Consider the following 21,244-nt stretch of genomic DNA (forward strand, 5'->3'; position numbering starts at 1 on the left):
GGCAAAAACTCCTGAAATGCCAAGACTACTAGAATAATTAGGGGATCTGGTGGAAAAAATTGCAAGCAGTGGGGTGAAAAAAGAAGGAAAAAGTCCACAGATTGAAAAATAGAGTGGCGGAAAAAGTTTCGAGAAGTTTGAAACTCCTGCGAGGATGAATGAGAATACGGAAGAAATAAAAGAGAAATGCTACATCTGGGCCACACGAGTGAAGACATACGGAAATGGACTAACTAATGAGTATGACACCGTGTGCACACTCAATGCCCAAGATAGATACATTTTGTCAAAAGTCCACCTCGCATCACTCGCAGCTGATACACATATAGAAGCTGAGGTAATATTAGAAAATCATTAATGTTTTTATCACCAAAATTAACTACAATGTTGATTGATGTAAATTGATTTCGGCATCTTTTTCTAGATTGTCTCTGCCATGTGCTTCATCCTTAACTAGCAAAAGATTAAAAGGTTTCAAGAAGAAGTATACTGTCTCCCCCATGATATTGTGATAAGGGTTACTTCAACGAATCTTGGGTGTATTTTCTGTATTCCTTCGGGTGTATTTTCTGTTTTAAAATGTGTGTATTTTCTGTGTTCAATTAGGTGTATTTTTTGTGATCAATTGGGTGTAACTTGTGTATTCATTTGGGTGTATTTTCTGTATTTATTTGGGTGTATTTTCAGTAAATCATGTGTTGTTTCACAAGTGTTGTAGAACATAGCCATTGGAAATCATCCAAATGGGAAATTCTTACAACCTAAAAGCAATAAGCCATTCAGGGTGGAAGACTACCCAATGTTTATTCACTTCTTGGAGCTAAAAAAATTAGCATCACATCCACATGTAAGTTTTCATTTGTAAAACTTCTTAGTACCATTCTTTACTTATATGGCAAATAAAATAAAACACTGTTCAATGTGGGCATGCTTCAGATTTTTGCACCTGTTTGCCATTCACAACATTGGTGGTTATGGGTGGCTGATACAAGAAAGCGAAAATTTTATATACTCGACCCATATCACCAGACATGTCCATCTGATGAGAGAATGGACCTAAATAAATTCATTGTAAGTTGGTTCTGTGTTTTGTATTTTAATAGTTGGGTGTATTTCTGTTCAATATAAGATGTAAGTTTGTGCTCCTTTGGGTGTATTCCTTTATTAAATTTATTCATATATTACTAATTTGTTTTGTGTTTTAAGGGATATGTAATTTCAAGAATTAGAGTATATGCTGGGGGGCACCTCTGAAGAGAAAGGACAAGGACAAGGAAATTAAACCACCATACATTAACATCTGAGGCCAAAAGACAAGGTATAATAAATCTTTCACTCTGAAAATTAAACTTTCCTATATGTAATTTGTAATTTATTTTCTTAGTTTTCAGCTATAACTGTGCTATTTATGTAATGAAGTGGCTTGAGATAATCCAGCCCGAAAACATTAAAAGGTTGAAGTATGAGTGGGACAATTGGACCCAGGTAAATGTGTTTAAAACTATATAACTCTGTATTACTTTACTCAATTAACATGGTTGATTAAACAGAATATTCTTTTTAACTGTAGGACGAGGTGGACCACTATAGAGTAGAATTGCTTCCCAGATTCTATTCAATGAAATAAATCAAGACAAAGCTGAAGCCATTAGGGGAGTAATGCAATAAGACTGTCCAAGCCATCCTCATTATTATTGAGTCTATATTGTCAGATACATTCTAATGATATTGACACTGAGTAATGTAACTGTTAGGTAGTCTTGTAACAAATTGAACACATGCTGTAAAAATTTGCCAATTATAAACCAGTTCTATTCAATGAAATTTATTTCCATAGTTAAACTGTTTGTGCTGTATTCAAAAGCTCTGTATTACAGGTGGTAAAATATGAAGGAAAATATTAAACTAGATATAAACCCAAAACATAACATTTTACACCCAAAGAAAGTTGAATATACACCCAAACTTCTATCCCCTGATGCTTTATCCTAAACCCCAAAACCCCTAAATCCTAAAAACCCTAAACCCTACAAACCATAAACCCTAAAAACCCTAAAAACCCTAAATTCTAAACCCTAAATCCTAAACCACCCAACCTACTATACACCAAAATTATTGATTTTTACACCCATAAGATCTCATTTTACACCCAAAAAAAGTTAAATATACACCAGACTTCTATCCCCTGATGCTTTATCCCTAAACCCCTAAAACCTAAACCTGAAACCCTAAACCTAAACCCTAAACCCTAAAACCCTAAACCCTTAAACCCTAAACCCCTAAATCCTAAACCATAAAGCTTAAACCCTAAAACCCTAAACCCTAAAACCTAAACCATAAAACCCTAAACCTTAAAACCTAAAACCTAAACCTTAAACCATAAAGCCTAAACCATAATAAAAAAAACAAACAATAATTTATAACATAAACAGCAGATTCTGAAATATATACTTATGTAAAATGTGAAACACAAGAAAATTCATAAATACACCCAAAAAAACAATGCTTTACACCCTTATTCTATAATTATAAACCCAAAAGTTATCCCCTGCTGCTGGTTGCCTAAACTGATAATTCATAACACGTCCTTGATATTGGCTGGAATTTGGACGCACCACTGATGCAGCATCAAAGACGTTTAACTGGAAATAATAAACTCACATATTAGCAAAAGTATTAACGAGAAAATTAAACTCAATCACCACATATTTAAAGAACATAACTTTTACCTCGTTTAAAGCTTTCGTTTTCTTCTTCTTTGAGCCATTTGCAATCTATTTGTCCAACTTTGAACCTAGCCTATTTTTTGGACGTCCTCTTGTTCGAACCCTTGGAGGGCTTTGAAGCTCGTTAACGGATTCCAAGTTGGCATCTTCGTGAGATAACGAAGATGTCCCCTTCCTTTTGGCTTTCAATGCTTCCATCTCAACCATGACGTTATCGTACGCACGGTGCATAATGGCAGTCAGCTCCTCCGATTCTAATGCAAATTCACAAATATTTTGAGAACGAAAAACCAATTCGTTAAACCTCTTGCTTTTTGGCTCCAACAATGGCTCATCGTGGCTGCTCTTAATGTGTGTGTGTCACCTCTTTACCTTCTTTCTCCATCGTTCCAATATATATCTCGATGACACTTGGCTTACTCGTTCAAAGCTTAACACACTTAGTGCGTGACGGCACAATATCCCTCTTGACTCGAATAATAAGCATTGACATTTTACCTCGGCTGCTACTGAGTTGTAAGTAATCACAAACTTGTTGAATATTGAGCTGAAAAATTGTTCTCCAACTTCGTATACTGAATAGCCTAGAGCGGAATTCGTTAATCTAGTGATGCAATTCGCCTTTCCTCTAAATTGTGCTTGGACTTCCCTAAAATTTTGATGAGTGTACACATCTTGAAACTGAGCTTCAATGGAGGATTTGGTTGCACACGGTATGACCGTATGAAAATCTGCAGCATCTGATTCTCTCTCTGCTTGCTCCCTACTTTCGAGGTAATTATCGTATTGTTTGACAAATTGAATAAGCGAGCTGTTCTGGGTAATAAACTTGTTAAAAAATGAATGCATGCTCTCGCTCCTTTGTGTGCTTTTCATCCCTGCCTAGAAGTGGTGATCCAGATAGATTGGAACCCATATATGACGGTCTTCATAAAGATCTGCAAAATACACCCAAAGACAGACTATAAATATACCCGAAAACATGCAATTTACATCTCTGCTGCAGATTTTAAACAACATTACCTGAAAGCCACTTGTTGTCCACAAGACCAAAATTCAGCAGAAAATCATTCCAATTCCTATCAAATGAATCTATATTATGAGAGTTCCAAACAACTTGGCTCAATTCTTGTTCAATTTCAGCATGTCCCTTGTACCCATTTAATTTGCTTGGGATCTTCTTCGTGATGTGCCAAATACACCAACGGTGAATTATTGTTGGCATACAAGCCTCTATAGCCCTTTTCATTGACGCGCATTGATCGGTGAAAAACCCTTTCGGAGCATTGCCCCCATGCAACGAAGCCAACATTGAAATAACCATTTGAATGACTCAATTTTTTCGTTTTTCATCAAAGCGCATCCAAGAAGTATTGACTGACCGTGGTGATTCACCCCGAAAAAAGAACCAAAAACCAAATTATACCTTAAACAAATTATGACATTGTAGAATGAAAATCATTACGTACACCCATATAATGAATTTATACACCGAAAGAACATCCAATATACACCTCTGCAGCAGATTCATAGAACAAAATTAATTTAGCAGCATAAACAAGAATAGCATATTACCTGTTTGTATTGTAGGTGGTGTCAAATGAAATAACATCTCCAAAATACTCAAAGGCAGCTCTGCTCCTTGCATCGGCCCAAAAAAGCAAGCTTAATCGATTGATCGTCCTCGAGTTTGAGCTCAAAAAAGAAATTCTGATTCTTCTCTTTCATTCTCAATAAATATTTCCTGAATTCCTTTGCATCTTCTTGTTCCAAAACATTCCGCACTTCTCTCGTGACGTAATTCCTCACATCCTTTTCAATAAAATTTAACTCGCAGTGACCCCCAGCTGCCGCAACGAATGATTGGAATGTTTTGCTTGGTTTGATACCGGCCTCCTCGTTATTCTCTATTGTACGACGAACGAACATGCTTAGTTCCCTATGCTGTTTGAGCATCTCTGCTTGAGTTGGACAGCAAGGGTGTGAATAATGCAGCACGATCTTCGAAATGATCCAAGCACCAACATCCTTCAATGTGTGTATATAAATTCTTGTAGGACAATTTAAACCAGCTCTGGGATTTGTGTTTTCGGTCGGAGATATTTTAGATTTCCATTTCCCCTCTCTACTACATGTAATCAATTGATTCTTAATTTCGTTTCCCTTTTTATTTGTACTCTGAACTCTTGTAGAAAAACCTGCAGCCTTGGCATAGTCTTTGTAAAATTTTGCAGTATCTTCAAGGGTTTTAAAAGTCATTCCAACCTTGGGAACAAGCTGGTCATCAACAACAGAGAGGGACTGCAAAATACAACATGTTAAAAACAAGAAAATACTATAGAATTTCTACACCTCATAAATAAATAACAATTGAACTAAAATACACCCAAGGACTCCTGATATACACCCGAACGACAACAAGTCAACTAAAATAACAGGAAAATTCATAAACTGTAAATACACCCAAACTTTCCTAAAATACACCGAAAAAGTTCTGATCTACACCCGAGCGTCTGCTATAAATTGCAGATAATTAATCAAAACTAATACATTAGATTCAATTCACAGATTATGTTTACGCATTAATTTTACAGTCAATGTTCACGAATTATTCAGCTAGACAATCATAGACGAATAACTGCATCAAATTCAAAGTAATCGTAATTAGCTGAATCTAAATCAAACCTCAGGAACTTCATTCGATTCAAATTCAAAATCCACTTCGCCCTGATTCAGCTGACAATCTGAGGTTGAATCATCCGTTATCTTCAAAACGAGTTCAAACTTTGATTTCAGAAACCAGAAAATAAAAAAAATGAAGCTAGAGTTATAGTGAGAGAAACTCAGCTCAATGACGAAGAACAAACAAGTGATAAACGTAGGTAAAAGAACGATCGAAAAGACAAGGGAAGAACAGAAGAACGAGAACGAAGAAACTTCGCAAGAGATTCGAAGAAGGTAACAAAATCTTTTGAAAATTAGAAGTTATATATTCGTGCGTTAATTGATTTTGATTGAATTAATATTCTGTTATATAGCGCGTAAAACGTACGTAAAATTAGGAGCGCGTTTAGGGTGTTAGTAAGTTTCAGGACTTGTAACACTTGTAAGTGTTAATCGCTTGTATGCTAAGATTAATCCTTAAAAATTTATTAGAATGATTACTAATTTTTGTAAGGAGATTAATAAATTTTCTATTAATATATAACCAATACTTATGTTCTAAAGTGTTATATTGAGGAAATAGAGGAGAATAAATTTGGAATAGAAGTCGTCCAAAGTTTATGAACAATAAAAGTGATAGATATGAGTATTTGTAAGAGATTTGTAACACCCTACCATACAGAGTCTTACGCTTAAGTCGTAAAGTAGAGGTGGCGAGGTATTATGACTTCTAAAAGAAAAGACTTATATAAATATAGTTAAAAGAAAATATATCTAGGAGCCTTGAAGAATAAGCTAAACAAAGCGAAAACATAAAAAATTATTTCACACTCGCGTGGATAATCGTAAAACAGATAGGTAAGCTCAAAAGAAGGTTAAAAACAAAACATACAGATCAGAGTTCCAAAAACATAGATATCAAGCTCCAGATTCGACCTGCGAAGCTAAGGCCGGCCAGAGTATGTAATTATATATATATACAACCCAAAATAAAACTCAAACTACATAACAAGTACCTGTATCTCCAAGTCAACCTCTAGGAGGGCCAAACATAAAATATATATAGAGGAGAATCTATATACATATATACATAGCATAAATACAAAATACAGCATCCCAAATATAACCAAACTTCGCTTGCATAGAAAACTCCAGACGCTCAGCGAGGCACATCTCGACCTGTATCTGAAAACAACAACATAGATATGGAATGAGAACCAGAAGTTCTCAGTATGGTAATGGTGCCCACATACATAATATATAAGGTCTCAAAAAGGCAGAAGCGATCCTAGAATGCCGACACTCAGATATAAACTTAAAGATTTAAAACGGAAAACCATAAATAAGGTGGTCCTCTAAGGTTCTTAAACTTAACCAAATTCTAACTAAAGCCCTTAATTATTCCCTTCTTCCACCATCCTTCAAAACACCAGTAGAACCATATAGACAAACAAACAGGCAAAGCAAGCACAGGTAGAATACAGGTACAGTAAACAGAACATATAGCAGTTAAGCATGAAATAACAAGTAGGCAATCCCAAGAAAGCAAACCAAAGCAAACAGACAAATGCATATGATAATGCCTGCCCTATGGCCGATGAGTCTCATCTGTCGATTATATAGCCAAACCCAACATGTCTTGGTAGTTAATCCTGGACAGAACACCAAATACGGAGCAAATGGGACAACACCGCAACCCTTGCATCTTACTCGTGTACCCAGAGCAGGAGACAACTTCACCCTTGCCTCTTACCCAGGTGGTGTTACAGTTCTCAACCCGGAGCAAGTGGCAACAGAACTCAGCCCTTGCATCTTACCCGAAGCTTTGAACTTTCCCGGAGCAAGTGGATATCATCACTGCATCTTACCCGACTTATTGACTCTTATTCGGAGCAAGTGGATAATACCACTGCATCTTCTCCGGAGTCACATTCAAAAATTGATTCTCATTATTATTACAATTTATTCATATTAATTCAAATTCATAATCAAACTCAGTTCTCAACCTTCCTCTTCCTTAGAGCCAACCTCATCCTCAATCATATCTCATCCAACTTCATTACTGACCCGGAGCAAGTGGACACACACACACACACACACACACACACATTCAAAAATTATACTTAAAAATCAATTCTCATCAATACTCATTCCTTATTATCAGACGTCCCATTCCATTCATTAACAATTCATACTCAAAACATAATTCATTCTGTTCTAAATAAAGCAATCTCAAAACATAATCATTTTCTTAATAACTCAAAATCAAATTATAAAATACTTAAAAATCTAAATCTTTCTAAATAACCACTTCAAATGAAGCCTCCTATTTTCATAAAAATTTCGACAGCATCTCCTTTAAAATTCGGACTTTGCCACTCTTCTCAGGTCCCAACCTAACCAACTCTCAAACCTTTTTCAAATCATTTCAAAATCTCAATTCATTCATTATTCAACAAACACATATATATACATAACTCAACTAATCCTCAATCTTTCATCATCAATCCTCACATTCATAAATAATCATTCATCAATTCCCATCAACAACATTAATTAACACAATTCCTACAACCAACTCAACAAAATCATCATTCATCAACTCATTCACAATATAGTTCCACATTTCCATCAAGGTTACTAGCATTAACATATTCCCACATTTCCAACCTATCCTATGGTCATGTAGCCTATGTTTTCACAAAACATTATATATTATCTACGAGAAACCAAACCCATACCTTTGTCGATTCCTCCCTAAGCTCAGAACACCTCAAAAACCACTCCTTTCACAAGCTTCAAGCCTCCAAACGTCAATTTCTCAAACCTAATTACTCGGATTTTGTTCCAAACAGCCCCAATTGAACTCCAAATCAACCAGAACACAATCTATTTCATACAATATCACTATAATAATCATAAACTTCACTAATTGAATGATTCACAAGGGTTTAATAGTTTTTTACCTTATCCATGTATCAATTGGACAAAACTCAATGATTATCCGGTACTAGAGTTCACCTAAACCATCAAAATCATTTAATTCCTCAATACCCAAACTCTAAAATCACGAAATTGAGGAGAGGGAGAAATGGAAGAGAAATAATAATTTCTTACCACTTTGTTTGGATAGAATTGAAGATAATTCCGAGGCAAACACGTGGCCGCTGATGGCTCGTTAATCAGAGCTCCGAATTGAAAGTTATGGATAATTGAAAATCAAAAGGAAGGGTTAGGAATTTTATTACGCTGAACTTCTCTTCACAACGGGTTGCAGCAATGAAGAAGAAGAAGATCCATTTTTAAGGGTTTCATAAGTTGAGTATTGGGCCGGTTTGGGCTCGGTCTAACCAATTCGGTCCGTTAACTCAGTTTTAAGCCAAAATCTTTAAAATTAGTGTCAAAATTCTTGTTTTAATTAGCTCTTTCACATTAATTAGTGGGTATATGAGCAGAATAAATTACTTGGTTTGAAAAGTTATTGAGATGAGTATTTATAAGAGAGCCAATAGTTGACCATGAAAAATCTTTCTGTGGCATGTTGTGCGAACAATTATCGCCCTGATACGTGCTTCAAATGTTCGTGATATGAAGAGTTTAAGTATTATTTAGAAGATATTAGTTTATATTTTTAGAATATTTTAATGTAATTTGATGTATTTTGATTTTGTTTATTTAATTACTAGATTGAGCCTTATGTTTATGGGCTTTAGGATTTTTTTTGTTTTAACCTAATAAAAGGTTATAAATATTTCCTTAGCTATTGTAGTCGTAGCATAGAATTATTTAAAGGTTTTAAAACTCCTTTTTGGTTTCGTGATGAAACCATGGTGTAGATAATTGAGGTTGAGGAGTCTCTCTCTTGTTGCATCGGGGAATTGGGCAGGCTTGTGGCTTGTTTATATATATATATGAATGCCGTAAAAAAGAAAAAAAAAAGAGAGAATAGCGTAACGAAGAGAAAAAGAAAGAACGTAAATTCCTTCGAACTTCTGGCTTCGATTTCTTGCAATTCGTAACTCAAATCAAAAATTTAATCCGGTAAGAGTATTCGTAACCTCTTCTTCTATACGTTGGCACCATTTTTGATTAGTGGAAGTTGACAGTGATATAGCTCATCTTTTCTTTGGGTTTGGCCAACGGGAATTTTAGGAGGCATAGACGATTCTGGACATTTTTTTCTTCGATAGCTCAGTCAGAAAGTTTCTCCGGAGCTTCAAATATTTTGATTCCGTACGAAGGTATGGTTTTGGTTTCTCATAGTTAATGTTTAATGTCACATGAAAATTTAGGCTAGAAGACCTTAAGATAGGAATGAATTGAATGTATAATTGATGGATTGTGCATATTGGATAAAATGTGTGGTTTAGCTATTGTTAATAATTTGCTGTTGAAGTTGGTCGGTTTGGAAAAGATTTAATATTGGTATTTGTTTGATTTTGAAATAAATTGTTACTGGAAATGATTTGAAGGACTGAGAGGTGTTTGATTTGATAGTTGGGACCCTTGAAGGGTGGCAGAAATTTGAATTTTAGAGGAGATACTGCCAAAGTTTCTATAAGAATTGGAGTTTTGGTTTGAGGTGTTATTTTAAAAGGAAAGAGATTATTATGTGGCCTGTGTATTTGAGACTATTTGTTGACCCTCTGTCGCAAGATGTGACCGGGCACTTTAACTCCCCGGATTCCCCCATGGGCATGCATATAAATATGAATATTGAATATTATTGAGCTTGGAGTTCGACTCCATGGAATACTATATTATTGAGCTTGGAGTTTAACTCCATGGAATACTACATTATTGAGCTTGGAGTGTGACTCCATGGAGTATTATATTTGAGCTTGGAGTTTGACTCCATGGAATATTATTGAGCTTGGGGATGCGCGCACAGAGGGACTGTCCAATGGTTAATTACTAGGACATGTCGGGTTGGCTGTATAACCGACAGATGAGACTCATCAGCCATAGGACAGGCATACATCATATGCATTTGTTTGCTTTGTTTGAGTGTGCATTGTCTTAGCTTGCTTAACTGTTAAATTCTGCTTATCTACTACTTGTTCTACTTGTTGTAAATGCTTCTCTATTTGTGTTTTTCTTGTCTGTAATGTTGGTCTATGCAACTAAGAGGCCCCTTGTCTGGCGGAGGAATGACGAGGGTTGTTCCACCAGAGATTCAGAGAACTGGAGGAGTCAGAAAGTGAAGTATTAAGTTAAAGTTAGATTCAGAACTAGAATACCTTAGATAACTTACCTAACTTTTGGTTTAGTTTATTTTCCTTAAGAATGATTCTGAGTGTCGGAGTTCTAAGAATTCCTCTGGCTTTCCCGGGACCTTTTACATTAACTATGCAGGCACCTTTACCATACTGAGAATCCGGTTCTCATCCCATACTATGTTGTTATTTTTCAGATGCAGGTCGAGAGACATCTCGTTGAGCATCTGGGTATCCTCCTTACAAGCGAAGAACTACCTTTTTGACTGTCATATTTTGATTTTGGGCTATGTATACATGTTTATAGAATCTCCACATGTACATTTTGTGTTTTGTCCCTCCTAGAGGTCGACTTGGAGATACAGGGGTTTACTTTGTGGTTTGACTTTTATTTTGGGTTGTATATATATATAATCATATACTCTGGCCGGCCTTAGCTTCGCAGATCGAGTCTGGAGTTTGCTATCTAAGTTTTGGAACCCTGATATGTATATATATTTTCAGCTCCCTTTTAATTTTTCCTGTCCGTTTTACAAATATCCATGCGAGTGTGACACGATTTCCTGTTTATCATTTTTGATTAGCTTATCCTTCAAGGCTTCTAGATATGATTTCATCCAACTATATCTATGTACATATCCTTTTCTTTTAGAGGTCGTAATACCTTGTCACGTCTGCTTTACGACTTAAGCGTAAGGCTCTGTGTGGTAGGGTGTTACAAATATTGTCTTAGCTATTATAGCCGTAGTATAGAATGATTTAGAGGTTTGAAAACCCCTTTTTGCTTCCGTGATGAAACCATGGTGTGGACAATTGAGGTTGAGGAGTTCTTCTCTTGTTACATCGGGGAATTGGGTAGAAGGTTGAGGAGTCCCTTCGAATCAATTCCCAAACTATGGCGTTGACAAGTTAGGTTGAGAAGTCCTTTTCTTGTTGCGTCAAGAAATTGGGTAGAAGTAGAGTGATTTTGTTTGTACTCAATTTTAATCTATCCTTTTTATTTCTATTTCTATTTCAATGTATCTTTTTTTTTTATTCAGTTTAAATCCTTATCTTTTTGTTTACCTTTTATTTCTTTATCATTTGGTATCAGAACTTAGGTATTAGATTAATTCTTATTAATCTATACTTGTTCTTCTTTTATCATTAAAAAAAAGAGTCTAGTATCTGTCGCGTCTTTCTTTAAGTTATTGTGTTCTTGTTTTTGTTTGCATTTCATTATTGTTTTGTTATTATTGTTGATTTTATTGCTTAAAAAAATAAAAAAAGCATACAATGCAAAAAAAAGTAAAAAAAAAAAAGAAAAATATATATAAAAAGGGAAAAAAATTAACTTCATTGTAATTATTGTTCATTTTACTTACAAAATTCGAGGAAGAATCTTTTTTTGAAGAGGAGGAGAATGATACGTGTTTCAAATGTTTGTGATATGAAGAGTTCAAGTGTTATTTAGAAGATATTAATTTATATTTTTAGAGTATTTTAATTTAATTTGATGTATTTTGATTTTGTTTATTTAATTACTAGATTGAGCCTTATGTTTGTGGGCTCATAATTTTAACCTAATAAGAGGTTATAAATACCTCATAAACTATGGTAGTCGTAGTATAGAATGATTTAGAGGTTTGAAAACCCCTTTTTGGTTTCGTGATGAAACCATGGTGTGGACAATTAAGGTTGAGGAGTCTCTCTCTTGTTGTATCGGGGAATTGGATAGAAAGTAGAGTGATTCTCTTTGTATTCAATTTCAATCTATCCTTTTTGTTTTTATTTCAATTGCAATTTATCTTTTCTATTCCATTTCAATTCTTGTCTTATTTATCCTTTTATTTCTTTATCATTTGGTATCAGAGCTCAAGTATTAAATTAATTCTTATTAATCTATATTTGTTCTTCTTTTATCATAAAAAAAGTCCAGTGTCTATCGCGTCTTTCTTTAAGTTCATGTGTATCTTCCTTATAATTATTGTTCTTTTTATATACTATTTTTTTTATCTACAAGATTTGAGGACGAATCTTTTTTAAAGAGGAGGAGAATGATACGTGCTTCAAATGTTCGTGATATGAAGAGTTCAAGTGTTATTTAGAAGATATTAGTTTACATTTTTTGAATGTTTTAATTTAATTTGATGTGTTTTGAATTTGTTTATTTAATTACTCGATTGGGCCTTATGTTTATGGACTTTAGGATTTTTTTTGTTTTAACCTAATAAGAGGTTATAAATACCTCCTTAGCTATTGTAGTCGTAGTATAGAATGATTTAGAGGTTTGAAAACCCCTTTTTGGTTTCATGATGGAACCATGGTGTGGATAATTGAGGTTGAGAAGTCCCTCTCTTGTTGCATCGGGGAATTGGATAGAAGGTTGAGGAGTCCCTTCGAATCATTCTCAAACTATAGCGTTAACAAGTTAAGTTGAGAAATTCCTTTCTTGTTGTGTCGAGAAATTGGGTAGAAGTAGAGTGATTCTCTTTATACTCAATTTCAATCTATCCTTTTTATTTCTATTTCAATTTTAATGTATCTTTTTTTTTATTCAGTTTGAATTCGTATCTTCTTGTTTATCTTTTATTTCTTTATCACGCCCTTAACGAAGTAATCATTCTCATTGTAAGATATTAAGTCTCACTTAGTGTGTGAAATATTTTTGTTAGTAGATAGTTGTAAATATTGTTTCCAAGTCGAGTCAAGTATCAGATTAGAGGATTGATTTCTTATGGTATTTTTCAACCTGACATACTAAAGATCAATCCATCGCGAATTAAAATTCTATTTAAGAAGTTGTCGTTGATCAATAGGTTGCTGCATGCATAAAACAGAATTCAAACTTCTGACACTTAAATAAACTAGTGAACAAATAATTAAATCACTTAAAATTGGTTAGGGATCAAAATTATATCAGATCAAGTTGTATTTAACAACTTGTTGCGATCCAAAATAAGCCCAAAATATCTCCAGGATCCTTGTCAAGTCCCTTGCCTTTGAGCGGATTGTAGAGGTTGGATGATATAATAAGTGAAATTTAGATTGATTCGCGATAGATTAGTCATTGGCCTATCAGATTAGAAAATATTATGAGCAATAAAAAATAGAATAATATATTTTTGGATAAAGTATTTTTTTGTCCTTGAAAATTAGCAAAAATTTAAAAAATATCTCTAAAATTTATTTTATTTTAATTTTGTCCCAAAATTTTTTTTATTTGCATCGATTCATCGAATATACTCTCGATAGCAAAATTTTTTAAAAACTTAAGACCAATCTAACAAAAATACATAAAAATTATGCTTGATTTGTTTGTGTTAAAGGTTGTTCTTATGAAATTGTTGTTAAATTGGTTCTAAATTTTTTTGAAAAATTAACAGCCAGAGGTATAGTTGATGCAAATCGAAAATTTATGGGACAAAATTAAAATAAAACTTAGGAATATTTTTAAAACTTTTGCCAAATTTTAAAGATAAAAAATATACTTTACCCTATATTTTTTAATTTATTTGTTTGTCAAGTAAAAAAAATTATCAATTTCTATGTGATATATAAATATAAATTATACTGATTTATTATAATTTTAAACAAGTGTAAGTATCCGTGCCATGCACGTGATAAAATTGAAATTATAATTTTAAGTTATTTTGTTAAAATTAATTTGAGTTATAATAATTTGACTAATAAAAAAGTAATGAGTTATGCATTGTTTATTTTTTCTTAATTTAGTGTTAATTGTATTAACTCTAAAATAGTTATTAATCGGTTTTAGTAATTTACTTTCTTCAATAAATCAGATATATATACTGAATGTGACCATAAATAATCTAGTAACACCTAAATCCACCAACAAATTGTTATATGTGTAAGAACATATCAAAATTAGCTGAAAATAAACAACAAATTATTAGAAAATTCTAATGCAAAAAGTTCTCTAATAAACAATAAATAATTTAAACCCACTAAATAACAACTCAACACTATCCTTTGATACTTGCAAAATATATATCTGAAACAATACTATATCAATGTTAGTATACAAAATTATATGATTAATGGATTTATAAAATTTTTTATCAGGAGAATAAAATAATATGGATTTTTATGATAATTCTAATATTATTCTCAAGCTATAAATGTACAATAAGAATGCATTACCCATTAGCATCTAGAATTTGTCAATTTTTTAAATTGATAGTACTAAATTTTAATAAATTAATAAATTTAATTAAGAGATTTCGTTATTACCTTTTCATTATAAGCTCTCAAAAAACTTCTCTATATACCACATACATTTTTCGTGCAGTTATCTTCCAAGTATCCATAATCTTGCAACAGCACTCGCAGACCATATTTATTCTTTACTCTTGTCTTTATTTTCTAAACTTTTTCATTACATAATCTATTTTAGGTAATACTGTTGATAGAATCGTAGGATGGGTGAGAATTATAGCATGAATTATTGTGAATACAACTATCTACTAATAAAATTGTGGATAAAACTAATTATTGTAGATACAACTATCTATTAATAAAATTATTGCACATGAATGAGAATTAGAACTATATCAATTAATATAATTAGAATGAATAAAAATATTGATAATTGATAATAATTAGTTTAATAATGCATTGAATATTGATTTAATATAATTATAATAAAGATATTTTTTTAAAATAATATAATTATACATTATTTATGAGCTAATTGTAATATAATTAGAATAAATTCATTTGAAAGAAAAAAATTAATGTGTAATCTTCATAAATTACAATAGTTTCTTTATTTATGTATATGTATATATTAATTTTGTTAAATAATTCTAAATATTTTTTTATTTATACATACATATATATTAATTATACATAAAAATATTTAAATCACATATGTTAAATATTTTTTTGTTATAATTAATTATTCCACAATACGTGTAATAAATTTTTATGTTTGATATTCATATATAGCCTCCAATTCCAGTCCCATTCATACGTAAATTATATACAATTTTTTTTATAGAGCAATTTTAATTTTTCGTTTTATTTTCTTTCACGTACATTATCTTTTTCCTTTAAATAGTGATATTTTATCGTAATATATAAATTGAGGTAATAATTTAAATTTAAATTAATGTAAAACGAATTTAATCAAATACCAATATTAGAACTAAATTACTTAAATAATATTTAATCTATTCTAGTCCTTAGACACGTAAAGATTAGAGTCATTCTCGTAACGACAACCAACTGAAATATCATAAATTTGGACATTTAGAATTCGTACAAATTTAGACCATCTTTTTGTTAAATAAGCTTCATCGACTATCCATGCAATACGGCAAAGTATAGAATTAATTATTTAAAATTTGTTTAAGTTTGATTAAAAAAAATATCACCAAGAACATGTTATGTTAGCATAAAATTAATGTATTTTCATCTCATTTGAATGAAAAGAGAGTGAATGAGTAAAAAATATATTTTGATCTCGTATAAATAGATGGTATTAAAAAAAATAAACTAATTAAATGAATTCATATATTTTGTTATCATATTTATTATTTATTAAATAATTTAATATTTATTTCTATAGAAATCAAATAATTAATATAATTAACCAAATTAATTAATTGATATAATTAATCAATTCATATAAATTATAATAAATAGTGATATTTGAATGTCTAATCAAATTAATTAATTGATAATTATAATTGATTTACTTTAATGAATTAAATAAAATAAATCAGAAAATATTTCAAGAGCATGCCACATTAATTTCATTATTAAGTGTAGAAATTCGATTTTTATATAATAGAATAGATTTAATATAACGACTAGCCGTTAAAATTTTTTTTGGCTATTTAAGATTTCTTTGGATCTAATCTGAAGTTGGTTACTTTGTTTAGGTTTATAGTATAGTTGATGTCTAATTAAAAAAAAAAAAATAGAACAGTGTGTAAAGTTTTTAAGAAGGGATGATATAGTGTTCAGAACTTAATGTAAATCAAAATAAAAAATGAGGTGCTAGGTTAGGTTGAGTGTAAGAATAAGAAAGAAAAAAAAGTTTCTAAGCGGGAGAACGAAACTATGCATAAGGTATTAAGTATTATTTTTTATTTTCATTGTTTGTATGTTAGAGTAAGAATATATATATACACAGAAGCTTTTACTATTAACCTAAATAACCTTACTCCCCATCACAAAATTATTTAAAAATATTATTTGAATTAATTAAAAATTACTTAATTTATATTCTTTATAATTTATATATGTTAATATTGAGCATCGGAGAGAGAGATAGAGAAAATCCACAATGTTACAGCCACTACATGTAACGAAACTTAGGTCCCTCTTCTCTTCTTTTCCCAACACAACCCTTCTTACTTTTCCTCTTCTAGAAAAATAAACCAAAACGACGTAGCATCCTCCATCAAGGACTGGTTCAACACGCGCGACCCACTCCTCCCCCGAATCTTTCAGATTCTTTCTTCGACGGACTCTTCCTCCTATAAAGACGCCGCCCTCGACGCCTCTCTCGCCGCCTTAACACTCCCCCGTCTCGACGAATCCTTCGTCCTCACAGTACTCCACCATGGCACCACCGCCGCCCACGTCTACCCCTGCCTCCGCTTCTTCGATTGGGCCGGCCGCCAGCCCGGCTTCCACCACACTCGCGGCACCTTCTCCGCCATCTTCCGAATCCTCGCACGCAACAGATCAATGTCAACCATCATCGAGTTCCTCCGATCCTTTCGCCGCCGTGGCCCCGCCTTCTACCCCCGTGCGCGGTTCAACGATACTCTCGTCATTGGATATGCTATTGCGGGTAAGCTTGAGATTGCACTCCAACTGTTTGGTAAAATGCGGTTTAATGGTTTGGACTTGGATACCTTTGGTTACCATGTGCTTTTGAATGCCCTTGTTGAGAAGAGTTATTTCGATGCTGTTGATGACATTGTTAGGCAGATTAGGATGAGGGGTTTTGAGAATCGGTATACCAATGCGCTTGTTATGAAGTGTTTGTGCAAGCAGGGGAGGTTAGATGAGGCTGAAGGGTTCTTGTTTGGTTTGGTGGATGGTGACAAGGAGCTTCATGGCTCTGAGGTGAGTGTTCTTGTCAGTGCTTTGTGTGGGAGTAATAGGTTTGATCATGCTGTTAGGTTGGTTAGAGAGTTTGGGGATTCGTGGCTGGTGCCGTTGGATCATGCTTATGGGGTTTGGATAAGGGGCCTTGTACAGGGTGGCCGGTTGGATCAGGCTTTGGAGTTTTTTAAACAGAAGAAGGAAGATAAAGGGTACATTCCTGGTTTAGCGAGGTACAACGTGTTGATTTACAGGCTTTTGAGGGAGGACAGGCTCGACGAGGTGTATGATTTGTTCATGGACATGTATCACACTGCTGTTCCACCGAACACAGTTACCATGAATGCTGTGCTGTGCTTCTTTTGCAAGAAGGAAATGGTGGATGACGCTCTTGATTTGTTCAAGTCGAAATCAGAGTTTATGCTGTCCCCAAATCATATGGCTTATAAGTACTTGATACTTACTTTGTGTTGGGACGGAAACGCCAAGGAAGCATTTAGTGTGTTGAAGAGCTCAATTGATCACCGTTTTATTCCAGATAGACGGACCTTTATTAGGCTTGCCGATGTCCTGTGTAGAGAGTGCATGATTGATGAGATGAAAGAGTTGCTCCATCTTGCCTTGGAATGGAAAATTATGCCTAATGCTTCCACGTATGATAACTTTATAACGGCACTGTGCTGGGCGGGAAGAGTGGAAGATAGTTATTTGAATAGGGGAGATATTGCTGCTCGTCTTCTCGTTGAAATGAAGGAGAAGGGTCATAAAGTGACACCGGCTCTATGTATAGTTGTTCTTTGTTGTTTACTTCAGATGGACAATTCAAGATCTCGTTTTTTCAGTTTGTTTGAGACGCTGTCCCATAATGATCGTCAACATTATATTTATGATTGTTTCATTGATGCGGCTGGGCATGCCAAGCAGGCTGAGTTGGCTTGGAAAGTGTTTGAGTTGATGCAGAGGAATGGCATTCAGCCCACTTCATCTTCTCTAAGTCTTATGTTGAAAGCTTATTTGAAAAGTGGAAGGACTTATGATGCTCTTATCTTCTTTAATAATCTTTGGTCCCGTGGATTGGCGACTAAAAAGTTATATAATTGCTTTGTTATTTCTCTCTGCAAGAGCCAGAATCCTGAACCTGCGTATCTGTTCTTCCTCCAAATGTTAAAAGACGGTTTAAATCCAAGCATTGAATGCTATGAGAATCTTGTACAGGAGCTTTGTTCATCGAAAAGATATCATGAGGCAGTGAATCTTGTTGATATGTATGAGAAAATGGGACGTCGATTAACCTCTTTTCTTGGTAACATACTTCTTTATCGATCTATGTTTTCACTGGAAGTTTACAATGCCTGTGTTCGTTTAAGAGGAGTGAAAGAGGAGGGAAAAACTGATTGGTCAATACTTAGCTTTGTGGTTGGCGCATTTCGCCGTCATCATAGAGTTAGCCATGTTGAGGACTTGGAGAAATTAATCGCAAAGTGCTTTCCACTTGACATTTACACTTGCAATTTGTTGTTGAGAAAAGCATGTAAGAGTGATATGGGGCAGGCTTATGAGTTGCTTGAAAGGATGCGTCGAAGGGGCTTTGAGCCCAATCGGTGGACTTATACCATCATGGATGATGGTTTCAAAAGGCTTGGGAAGAGAGACAAGGCTGAGAGGTGGTTTCAAGAAAGTAAAAGGATATTATCCAACAGAGAAACCAGAATGCTCATTTAAGGAACAATTGATCAGTATGCGTTAGATATCCAAAATGGTCCACCCAATTTTGTAAGGATATTTTTTAGAATTGCATATTTATCAAAAGAAAAATGTTATCTTGGATGCATTGGATTTAGTTTTTTCTTTTCTCTGTATCATTTATAAATATTACATCCTGTGCAATGATTTTATGTTGACTATTCCCCTCCCCCACCAAAAAAAAACCCTTCTTTTTATGTGTGGAAGCTATAGGAAATAAAATAGTTTCCACATTGTATTATTTATCAGTTATCCCATTAGATTTACATAAGCTGTGATATTTGATTTAACTTCATTTTTATCTGACACTTTTTTTGCAAGTTTGGTGTATTGCATCTTAACCTCATTTGATGGTAAATAGTCATTGCCCAAGAAATAAAAAATGAAATATGATACAAAGTTGAAGCTTCAGATAGGGGATTGCTGTTCCCTCATTAATCTGCAACATGCTTGTGACCTGTCTTCATTGCATCCTTATTTGAGCATAAGCTATATTGGTTTATCTTCATTTGACAATAATTCTCTCTTCTACTGGCTCTTATTTTGGTTTGTAGAAGAATTAATCTGTCCTTTTTACCTTAGTTTCTTTAATGATTGTGTGCTTGACTCCCTTCCTTATTTAGAATTTGCACTTGAAGTCATATTTTAGTTCTTACTTCTGGTTGCCATTCATCAAAGCTTTCCTCATATTTCATCAAATGATTAGCCTCAAAATTTTCAAAAACAGGAATCAACTATGTTGATCTCTGGGTGGCCTCTTTTATTCTTTTCATGAACATATTTGCTAGCTCCAAACTAGTAAATTATTATGAGAGCTTAGTATCTATATTTGTCAGGGATTATACAAGTTTATACTCTTCTTAGAACTCATTTTGCTAGAAACTTGCTACTTAGAAATACAGATTGAAAGCCAATGTAAGAGTAGTTTGGGAGAGCTTTTCGTATAAGGTCTACTGCTTAGTGCAAAAAGAATCTAATTGAAAACTCAACAAACTGATATTGTTGAAAGAAGCTGAGACGAGAGGAAAAAGGAAGGAGGAAGAAGAAAACGCAGGGTGGAGGATGAATATAGAGTCCAACGGTTGATGGGGAGACGTTACTTGAGAAGTGTTTCAAAATTTCAAATTGGAGAAAATGAAACACACTGGATTTTGCAAAACGTTGAACCATTGCATCTTTTTCTCTGGTGTTTGCACTGCCAAAATTAATGGAGTCATGGTTCAAAGGATCCAAGCTTCATATATTTGTCAAGAGAACGCGTAGCGGTTTATTGAACTCGACAATGAAAAAACCGCGGCAAACACTACCATATATATAACATGTTGTTCCTTAAAATGTTGTCTATGTCGTTAGGGAAGAACTCAAAGGAATTCATGAACCTTCTATAGAGGTACTCAGCTTGTTCAATTTTGACCCTTGAAATTTTAATGTTGGATAAGATTTGGAGATAGTAGTGGTTCATATGATTGACTAAATATTGATAGCCTCCTACACTTGGTGTAAGTGAACTTTTCCATGAAAATCCTTTTTGAGGCAATGTTGTCTTTCTCTGTGGCCATGTATGCATAGTCAACATCATTAGAATTTAACTATTCTTCTAACCTCATCACTAGACTTGATCCACTTCCTTTTCGTCTATGGTTTGGTGAAACCTTTCTTCTATGTAGATATTAAGATATATCACTTATCCAATTCATAAAGGTAAACTATATAAATAGCTAGTTAACATATTTGATGTCATCTACCAAAAAATATATATATAGTCTCTCTTATCCAAACAGCGATAGCGATGTTTTATTGTGCTCACCACCGATATTATATATTAAGATA

At 33.5% G+C, this 21,244-nt stretch overlaps 1 protein-coding gene and 1 long non-coding RNA gene across 2 annotated transcripts; both read left to right on the forward strand.

Annotated features, from left to right (window-relative positions):
• LOC107632319 lies at window positions 217–995 on the forward strand. Its single transcript, XR_002358342.1, has 3 exons — window positions 217–337; window positions 425–491; window positions 711–995. It is a non-coding gene; the product is annotated as an uncharacterized LOC107632319 (long non-coding RNA).
• LOC110262453 (pentatricopeptide repeat-containing protein At1g71210-like) lies at window positions 16,889–20,439 on the forward strand. Its single transcript, XM_021117868.1, has 2 exons — window positions 16,889–17,414; window positions 17,551–20,439. Exon 2 carries the CDS (start codon window positions 17,561–17,563, stop codon window positions 19,391–19,393), a length of 1,833 nt encoding a protein of 610 aa, XP_020973527.1. The 5' UTR covers window positions 16,889–17,414; window positions 17,551–17,560; the 3' UTR covers window positions 19,394–20,439.

This window comes from Arachis ipaensis, chromosome B03, assembly GCF_000816755.2.
Source record: "Arachis ipaensis cultivar K30076 chromosome B03, Araip1.1, whole genome shotgun sequence".
Taxonomy (NCBI): Eukaryota; Viridiplantae; Streptophyta; class Magnoliopsida; order Fabales; family Fabaceae; genus Arachis; species Arachis ipaensis.

Excerpts from the sequence above, each read along its gene's own strand:
- LOC110262453 (XM_021117868.1), top strand. The coding sequence starts at position 17,561 with ATGAGGGGTTTTGAGAATCGGTATACCAATGCGCTTGTTATGAAGTGT.